This window comes from Gasterosteus aculeatus, chromosome 18, assembly GCF_964276395.1.
Source record: "Gasterosteus aculeatus chromosome 18, fGasAcu3.hap1.1, whole genome shotgun sequence".
NCBI lineage: Eukaryota > Metazoa > Chordata > Actinopteri > Perciformes > Gasterosteidae > Gasterosteus > Gasterosteus aculeatus.
Window position 1 is genome coordinate 11,392,574 of NC_135706.1, and position 10,316 is coordinate 11,402,889.

Here is a 10,316-nt window from a genome sequence, read left to right on the forward strand (position 1 = left end):
TTGTTTCTTACTAACTAGGCGTTTAAGTTTCCTTTAGTCTTTGTCCTTTTGAGGTCATGAGGATTTAAAGTCGACTCCTTATTTTCACTTCCTCTCTGGACCGGTTTATTGTTGGCACCACAGTAGCCTTTGAACTTCACTTGTAACCATTATTGAAGCAAATTTTCTGGTTGTATGACAATATCAGCAAATTTTCACTTTAATACAATACAGAAATTCTGACAAACATTGATGCTTTCTGATAAGTTTCTAGATTACTCAAATGGCGAACTCTCCAGCAATGTCTTTATTATTGTCCGGTGCGTCATGAACAAATCGATTTGTTCAGAACCGTCAATAAGCTGCTTGGAGATCCAGTCTGTTGTCTGACATTCAATGAAATGAATTCCATGAGTTTATTTCAAAAGCTTCACTTAAGGCATTAATGAGACACTGCATAAAGACAAAACGGACACTTGGGTTGTCGGTACTGCTCAATTCTCCATTGTGTTGCGGCAAGTTGGCAACCTGAAAAATCTCACTTGCATATAATCATAATTCAAAGAGTATAAACTTAAATCACAGCCCCTAATGTTTTCCCATGGGAACCAAATGACACCAAACATTCAAATTCGATTAAAAAAAAAAATGTTCTTAAAGTATGCACTTGTAGCAGTGTATTACAGCCACACACAAAAATAAAACAATTACACACTCACATGCTTACTAACGTGATGCTTTCAAGTAAAATAAAAAACACGAGAATGGGCCAAATTCACAGTAAACAAATGTATCTGAAGGAACGTGAACATAAAGACCCACAATGAAGTTTGACTGAATGATTTGTAGAAAGTACAAGTTTGAGAAGAATCCTTTGAACAACATGCTCGATTACAATGTGTTACTCCCGAATCGCATAAGAAGCAGCGACCCCCAATGCACAACTTTAAATGCCACTGTGTGTGTTTTTGTGCTTTCACTTTAACCACCAAGTAAAAACTGGAGAGGGCTTTTCAAAATGCTCGTGCATGCAATTTTTTAAAAGAAGTTTCTTTTTTGCAGTCTTCCAAATCACAGATATTATCCTGATCAGACAGAAATGACAATGCAGGTCGAGAGATGAGATGTCACTTAGGTTGGCACAACCTCATGAATCAACATAGACGAGGAAGCGTAACACCATTCCAGTATCATTAAATAGCACTTTGCTAGTAGTTCATACAGTAGCAGACTAATCTGAAGGCATGCCATCACCAGAGCGTGTGCCAAACGCAGCAGAACACGGGTCCTCACAAGAACCCGGACGAGTCAAAGTAACCTCACGGAACCAGCAGGCATCTCACGTGAGGTTAAGTGTGATCATCGGTCACATCCAGGCTATTTCATTAGCTCTTTGGCACAAAACTAAACGATTTAAGCTAAACTTTTGAGACGGATGGCATTGATTTACAAAAATAATAACGCATATTCCCCTTTATTACACAGATAAACTACACAGCGCACCAGTTCAGGCAGAGATGTGTTTGGTAACGTTCCGTCCTCGCGGGAAGAACTGGATATGTGTTCTAACATGAGAGCGGTTCTTTTTTTTGTCCCGACACAAAAGCAGAGCAGAAAAACAAAAACAAAAATCCACTCTTCCACTTGATCGAAAATATACCTCAACAAAATTGTGCGAGATTCTACAAACAAACAATTAGCAGCCTCTGAAGACACCTGACAACACTGAAAGTCTGACACACACACACGAAACATCGTAAAGGCTCTGTGAAGGAAAAGAACAGAAGTTGCTGGTAGCTTAGTTTTGCTGAGTTTTATATTTCATACAATCTCAAGTTTGTAGCACGAGTGTAGCGTCTGACCCCCGTCCCTGGACATGTACTGCATGTCGACGCCCGGCTCTTTTCTGTGAGCCGCAGCGCCGACCCCCAGGCCCTTCCTCCCTCCCTCCTCGTCATCCTCGTCGTCGTCCTCGTCGCCGCCGCCGCCTCCTCCGCCGCCGGTCATCGGGACCTTCACCCACCCGTCCGTGGCCAGGCCGTGCTTCTTCTGGTGCCTCTTGTAATTGTCCCAGTGGCCGGTCGTGTAGCCGCACTCCTGGCACTTGTACGGCTTCTCCCCGGTGTGCCGCAGCATGTGGCGCTTCAGGTTCATGCTCTGGTTGCAGCTGTAACTGCACACGGCGCACTGGAAGGGCTTGGCGCCCGAGTGCACCCGCTGGTGGCGCTTCAGGTTGGCGAGGTTCCCGCAGGCGTAGTCGCACAGGTGGCACTTGTAGGGCTTCTCGCCCGTGTGCACCCTGTGGTGCCGCTTGAGGTTGTCGAAGTGCGCCGAGGCGTAGTCGCACTGCGGGCACTTGTACGGCTTCTCGCCGCTGTGCGTTTTCATGTGGCGCGCCAGGTGGTTGGGGTAGTGTGTGAGGAAGGGGCAGGCGGCGCAGGTGTACACCTTGTCGCTACGCTCGCCGGGGCTGTTGGGAGACGACGACGAGTCCTTAGTCAGCATTTCAAGGGTGCACTTGGCGCAAATCTGCGCCGAGGAGCCGTCCTCGTCCTCCAGGACAACGCCACACAGACGGCAGGTGAAGGGGAAGAGCGAAGGGGGGAGAGCGGCGGCGGCGGCTCCCCCTCTCGTCGCTCTGCCGCCGCCGCCGCCACTGTCTGTGGTGTTCAGCATGGGCGGAGGCTGGTGCACAGGAGCAGGGTTGGAGGCTGGTATCGGTGGTGGTGGTGACGACGACGCCCCCTTTAAGCCATCAAAGGCTGATAGGTAGTCATTGTTCTGGGCTCCCAAACTCAGATTGGAATTGGGCCTTGCACCTTCTGAAAGTGGAAAAGAAAAAGGTTTATGTTGTTGCGCAATGACAAAAGAGAAAAAGGGAATAATGAATGAATGACGTGATACACACCCTTGGCGGAAGCACACGACACTTCACCGGCTCTCTGCCCAGTCACGTGCCTCTTCAGGCCGTTCTGGCCCCCGGCGGGTCGCGGCGGGACGTCCTGCCGCAGCCCCGCGGAGGGCACGTGCATGCGCTGGTGCCTTTTGAGGTTGCCGAGGGAACTGCAGGCAAAGGCGCAGATGTCACACTTGTAGGGTTTTTCCCCGGTGTGAATGCGCAGGTGTCTCTGCAGGTTCACCAGCTGGGCCGAGGCGTACGCGCACAGCGGGCAGTTGAAGGGCTTCTCGCCGTTGTGCGTCTTCATGTGGCGCTTCACGTGGTTGGCGTAGCGCGACGAGAAGCCGCACAGGTGGCACGTGTGCAGTTTGGCCAGCTTGTCCTCGACGGTCAGCGCCTTGTCGCCCAGCCCGTCGCCCAGCGCTTCACCGTCCAGCTGCAGGTGGGAGCCCGAGCGCATCCCGCCCACGCCTCCGAAAGGCGAACAGAAGTCGGGACTTTTGGCTTCCCGGGAGGCTTTGCAGCATCGCAGGCAGTACGGGCCCACCAGGTCTATGCCCGGCCCCAGGGGTTCGTCGCGGAGCTGTCCGCAGCCCCGGCAGGACAGGTAGGGGGGGAACGCGGGCTCGGACTGAGCGGAGCCGCCCTCGTCCTCCCTCCCGTTGTCGGTTGTGCCGTGCGAGTTGTCCGTTTCACTCTCCATGCTGAGCTGGCTGTAGGCGGGGCTCTGCTCATCACCCAGGGGATACACGGAGAACCCGATCTCAGCAGCTACTTCTGGACCGGGAAGACAGACAAGAAAAGCGCGTTTCCAAACACTCTACACGTTTCCTGATCCGTCCCAACATCACTCTGCATGTGGCGACAGACAAGAGCACATATCCGTCTACACTGCCGTTTATTCACTCTGCAGCATTGAACTGCAACTGTCCCGAGTGGAGAATGGCTTATTTTGTAGTAGACTGTATACAACCCCTCGTAAGGTATCAGAGGAGGAAATAATACACAGAAAAGACAACAAACATGGCCTGTCACACAAAATCACTTCCTCAACAAACATCAGAGACAATCAAGCATCTTTATTACGATCCGCTGAGACGATTTGTGTCGCGCCTTCAAATGGGACCAAGCAAGTACCAGAACTATTGCAGATCAAATGATTGGAAATATCCAGGTTTTTGAATAATTGATTTGTCATTAAATGTCTGCGATTATAAGGTGAACTGAACGCACACACCCGACTCGAGCTTTTAACGCATCTCACTGAACGACTCCCAGCCGGATTAGAGAAAGCAGCCAAAGAATGATCCCTTCCAGATAACGCTCCTCCGCTTCCACCACCGAGCAAGACGTCTTCACCACAGACTCTTCATCTCTCCGCAGCAAAACAAAAAGGGAATTTCAGGAAAATCTGTTACTCACTGGAGATTAAAAGCAAAAAAGAAAAAGACCCTTTTCCCAGAGGATCGTACAAAAAGCTTTGGCCGTCTTCTCCTGAAAGCGAACGAGGAGCCAGAAGAGAAGCCGTCCTCCTCCACAGACGCCGAGGCAGAAAGTGAGGAGGGCGAGACTCGACACTGGCCTTTTATCTGCCCCGTGGAAACCCCCTCGTGGATGATTACCGAGCCTGATGGTAATGATGATGACTGTAATGGTGAAGCTGCAGCGGCTGATGATAATGATGATGAGGCTAGATGATGATGATGATGATGGTAGATGATGATGATGAGGGTAGATGTAGATGATGATGATGATGATGATGAGGGGGAAATGATAATGGCAGTGGGGTAGTGGGAGCAGAGGCAGCAGCAGATGATGATGATGATGATGATGATGATGAATAAATGCCCTCCTTTATAATGGTGTCCTTGATGGCAATGGTCCTGTTTTTATGACCCATGTGTAATAATGGAATGGTGTCTCAGCTCCTTTCTCTACTTTACCATTTTTTCTCTGACAGAGTCCTGCTGGGAAAAATGGGCCGTAGTTCCATCTCTCCTCCGGTGGCTCGGAGGAGCCGCGCCGACAAACAAACTGCAAAAAAACCTTTGAGGCCTCTTTGAGGCTCCGATACTTTACTAAAGACGACGCCACTTCCTTTAGCGGTACGATCATTCATTGAGCGTTTCCACGGCGACGGCAGCTCTTACTAGACTTAATGATGCGATCGTCCTTCCAACGGTGGAGCCAAGCGGAATGCGCTATAAGCATCCGGCTGTGTGAAACCCCCGTCACCTTTGTTGTAGCATCAATACGTGGGATGAGATTTTCCGTAAATATATTCATAGGAACACAAGCATGAGGGTGAACACGCAACTGGGAACAGTTCCGAAGCCGTGAGAGGAAAAACGCTCTTTTTTTCAGTCCAAAGGCCGACGAGCTGACATCAACAGCGCACGCCACCTTTTCCAAAATAGAATATTAAATCAATCTAAACATAAACTAATCTATCATGGTCAAAATATGTTTTCTACCATAATTCTTAATGTATTTACATTCCGTAATAATATAACAGTTTTCATGGTTTCTTGTTCTTTGGGTTTGTATCCTTAGGGTTTGAATACACTTATTGTAAGTCGCTTTGGATAAAAGCGTCAGCTAAATGACATGTAACATAATTTAAAAATGTAATGGAAACGTTGGCCTACTTGTACACCGGAAATGATGCAGCAGGTCGTTTCATCCAACCGGCCTCACTGCATCAGCAAAGTATTACGTTTCTACTAATACAAATTGAACATTTCCTACTGCTGCTGCTGCTTCACATTAAGTCGGGTAACTTGAACGTTCTAATATCTCATGAGCTACATTTGACATGGCTTTGATTTTGTTATTGTGTGTCAATAATGTATAAATAGTATTGACGGACTGACTGACTTGTTGAATGAGCGTTTAATTGCCTATCACTGGAGAGTAGCTTTTATTTTGACATCAGTTGTGCGTTGTGCTCGCACTCGGTTGACCGTGTTTTCCAAAGTGGAGGGCGGCTTTACTGCTGCGTGAAACACATGGTTGACTTTTATTGTGAAGGACTCACAGGGACCCGGGTATGTGTCACAAGTTTAACACTGACTGCAGTCGACCGTTAACTGAACACCTTTGACATTGTTGCATTTTTCTTTTTCTTAAAAGAGACTTTTTTTGCTTGTGGTCTAAAAACGAATATATATATATATATATATATATATATATATCTCCACACATACACACAACTGACAAAACAACGGCTCAAGCGCTTGCTGTTTCCAATTACATTATACACGGAGTGCTGCCAAATCAAACACGGACCCAAAGCACGGCGCTCAATTGTTTTCTTAAAGAATGCTTTACAAACCTGAGAACTTTTCCAGGCCTAGAATCCTGTGGTCATGATCGGGATCGCCAAACTCAAGGTCTTGTCCTAGAAGGAAGTCTGTGTCTAAGCTGAGGTTTCCTGGAGCTTCAATGGCTACAGCATCTTCAGAATCCACTGCAGTCACGGAAAAGAGCAAACAAACAACAGTTGATTCTATTATCACACATGGGGGACAGTTTCAACCAAATTGGATGTTTATTTTACGGTTATTGGCAAGCTGTTAAAGGCGATGACGTATAAACAGAAAATAATATTTCAGAGAAAAAGTGTCAAATACAAATTGTTGGCAGCGGATTAGGGCTTGACATTAACGTTTTGGGCCCGCGGCAAGTGACCAAATGAGAATGAGTGAAATTTGGGACGAGGGAGTTATAGGCTGTAGACTTCCCTAAAGCTTTGTTTGGATCTCATCAAGCAGCAATGATTTGCTTCTCACTAGCTCGCCAGCATACAAATGCAGGGGTGCATTTAAAAGCAATCAGCCTTGTAATCGGTAATTGGTCTGTATTTCTGCCACCAGGCCATCCGTGCCACATACTGGATAACAGTAAACATCTCACTGATTTACTTTTCCTCTGCTGCAAAGGCAGCATCTTATGCACCCAAAGACAAAAGTGCGTTCCGTTGACGGATGGAGCTCCTTTTGCCGCAGTTACGGCTAACGATGCCTGACATCCTAACTTGGTCTCTCAAGGAATCCAAACAGATATCACACAGCTGTCCCTGTTCACCAGCCCAATCGAAGGGCATCGCGCTCGTCAGGACTCATTAGCAAATCCTCGAGAAACAGCATCCCGGTGACATCTAGCGGTCGCTTCGCTGTTTGACACAATGACGGCAGTACATCAGGTGGGATGGTGCTCTGTGTCAGAGGACCACCGCTAATAAAATCAGACATTAGATGGTGATTTACTAAAGGGGGTGGGGCGTTACTGCAGCACTACTTTTAAGTACATACTAATCAATAATAAGAAATGTGTATCAGAGCTTTTTCCACAGTGGGAGTTTATGGTGTTGACATTGCATATTGGCCACCACTAAAATATAAACCACTGTCCTTTTCTATGCACAACAGAGGTACTAATAACTTAATAACTAACACTAATAACACATTTTCAAACAATTTTAATGTATGCAGAATGTGAAACATTTGAAGTATATAATCAGCAACGTCTGGTGTCCAGATGTGATCGGGCAGAGGACACACGTTTTAATCATTCATCATTCCTTTAACAGAGACCTAACTTGGAAGCCACAGATACCATATGTTGCTTAAATAGAGTTGCCATTTAATTTAGGAAGCTCAGCTATGTATTAACTTTATTAACTCAATGTTAAAAAGATCTTCGGATACCTACACTTGACTGGCTGTGGATTCTGTTGTTTTTTTCTTGGCATCTTCCAGACAGCCGCTCTCTTTTTGGCAACGTCTTCCTGCAGACTTCCAAAACCATCAGCTCATTGTCCTCCGTTTGACAGGTATTCTTCAGTATTTCTACAGATGCAAAACAAAATCAATTTCAAATCAATTAGTGGTTGTTATTTTTTTGGATGAATAGTTTTTGGCCTACAAAATATGAGTTCACCCTCCCATTTAAATTACAGCCCAACACAACGTCCTAAGCCGTAATGTGGCTCTTGTTGCAAATTGTTTTAATCTGACCAGCAGGCCTAAACTCACAAAATGTAATTGAAAAAAACAGCAAAAATGTTCAAACTTCACAAGCTTTGCCGCCCTATGTTTTTTTTTTTGCTTAAAAAAAGTGATGCATAATGTGCTTTCTGTTGATCAACGAAATCATTAAAACCACCAACAGCTTTCAAAAAGTACCGATAAATAGAATTACACACATGTCAGTTAAAATGCTCCAGAGCTTATTAGTTCACTGAATTGGATGAAGTCTCTCATCGATTCGGTAATAAGACATATAGCGTTTCGTACAGATATGTGGCTGAAAAACAACATGGTAATTTCACAGTAACATCTGTAGATCATCTAGCTCCTTCACACCGGTTAAACAAAATATACAAACCACAACTGTAAATGGTAAGAAAACATGAAGCCAGTCACCAACACAAGTGTCATGAGTCTGACTGCAGTGTATCTGGGTATCATTTTTCAGCAAACTCATCACGTCCAAATGAAGCTACAGTTGAAGAACACAGTGCACTTAACAAACCAACAAGGCAGGACACAGATACGCTACGGTCATCTTCACACTACCAACAAACAACCAAAAATCCACCATTAAATGTAGCTAGCTTATCGGGCTACTCGTGCAAAATGGAGCTAACACGTTAGCTCTGGTGCAGCAGCCCGACAGGGAGCGATCAAGCGAATCGGCTAGCACTTTAAAACTGAAAGATGTCTTCATGTAGCAGACGGCTAACGGATGTGGCCTCTGTACATCACGAAATGTCAAGATTTTTGGAGGGTTAAAAACTGACGGTGTGCCACCTCACGAGTGGCGGAACGAAACGCGCCCCGGTCAGCACTACGTGCTGATTGACATGTCGACATTAGCCGCGGCTCAACGCGTTAACCTATAGTGAAAATAGCCGAGCAGCTAAATGTCAACTTCCCTAGTTAGCTACCAAGCTAACTTACCTAAAAAACGTAAATATTCCTGTCGATTGAGGTGGTCGTTGTCGTCGGAATACACGCCATTAGGTGAGAAAGGTGTTTCCTCAAGTGTACAACGTCTGGAGGTCCGCCATTTCTTCATGAGCTGGGGCGACAAAGAAAGGCAATTAATGGTATTTTTCATAACTTAATTGATTTTCTGATGCGCTTGTGATCTAGCATCAGCAGCAACAACAATAGAGCTTCCGGCTTAAACCCTTCAGAATAAAAGAAACATCCACGCTAACAGCAATGTAAAAGTTAAAATAAAACATTAACATATTATAGAGTTAATACTTGATGTGCGTAATATTGTTGATATTCTGTCATTTAATATGTACATGAGATAAAAGGGAAATACAACTTGCAATTCCAACGTTACACTATAAGGAGGTGATTTTATTATACGTGATTGTATTTGCTTTATTTCTAGTGTTACAGAAGAGCCTTGTAACCAATGTGCTATAAACAGAACCACAAATTGTTTTGCTTACTTGTTCCATCCTCATATGTTTGCATGTTGTCCAAATTCTGTCATGCCGTTGGATAATATAGATATTACAATCCCAGTACTTTAGAATTTATTTTAAGCGCACCGCTTTTATCGTGAAGGCCCGCCGCGCGTACCGGAAGTGTCATTGTTGCTGGTGGGATTTGTCTTGATTCCATTGTGTTGCATCTCCCTCTCTGTTGTCAAAGGCGTTTCCGTTTCCGAAAACAATTTCCGGTTTCTACTCCTCATGGAAAATATTGATGTTGTAGTTTGTATCTATAACATCTAAATTATCATCATCTGGACTTATTGAGTCACAAGTGTCAGTTATTCAGACAGATAATCGTATCAGTCCAAAAGAAATCCAGTCATTTACATTCTTTGGAAAATAAGTGGACTAGTAGAAAGTGTAAACATGTCTCACAAACAAGTGTAGCACCATTGTCCCTCAAAATGTCTAATGTGTCCAACGAGTCCAATGCTGACATAATTTTACTTCTGCCATATTAAGTCATTGTCTGAACTTCACAAAATAATTGAAAGTTATAATGAGAAAGCCCCACTGCAAAGATTATCTTCCATCCGAGGTGAATTTAAATTAAATTCACTACAATAAGTCCCATTCCAGCAAATAAATATCAATGATATAGTTGAGTTGTACTGTAAGTTATAGGGAACATATAAAATACTATATGCACTCCCTATTCAGGGAATTTACACAGCGACGAACCGATAATATGTCCTAAATATGTATTTGGGATTTGGCCAATATAAAACAACGTGTTGGATGACCTGGCACCTTTTTAAATGCATGTACTTGTTTTTTAACAATCGGAGCCCAGAGCCTCAGAAGGGCCAAGACATGTTCGTGTGCGTGTGTTATTGTGGTGAAAACCACTGTGTTTCTTTTCATGGGACTGTGGTTTTATGCACAGAAGCTCCTGTGATTCTGCGTCATCCCATTGGC

The 10,316-nt window shown here is 44.9% G+C and overlaps 1 protein-coding gene across 2 annotated transcripts; it reads right to left on the reverse strand.

Annotated features, from left to right (window-relative positions):
• Positions 1-170: 170 nt before the first annotated feature.
• On the reverse strand, positions 171-9,076 carry znf513a (zinc finger protein 513a). 2 transcript variants are annotated; one of them, XM_040160756.2, is made up of 5 exons: positions 8,842-9,076; positions 7,592-7,728; positions 6,213-6,347; positions 2,888-3,655; positions 171-2,801 (listed from the first exon to the last, which is right to left on the reverse strand). In XM_040160756.2, exons 2-5 carry the CDS (start codon positions 7,629-7,631, stop codon positions 1,801-1,803), a joined length of 1,944 nt encoding a protein of 647 aa, XP_040016690.2. In that variant the 5' UTR covers positions 7,632-7,728; positions 8,842-9,076; the 3' UTR covers positions 171-1,800. The 2 variants fall into 2 exon arrangements, with proteins under 2 accessions (XP_040016690.2, XP_040016692.2); XM_040160758.2 differs by lacking the exons at positions 6,213-6,347; positions 7,592-7,728; positions 8,842-9,076 and adding an exon at positions 4,116-4,257.
• Positions 9,077-10,316: the final 1,240 nt, after the last annotated feature.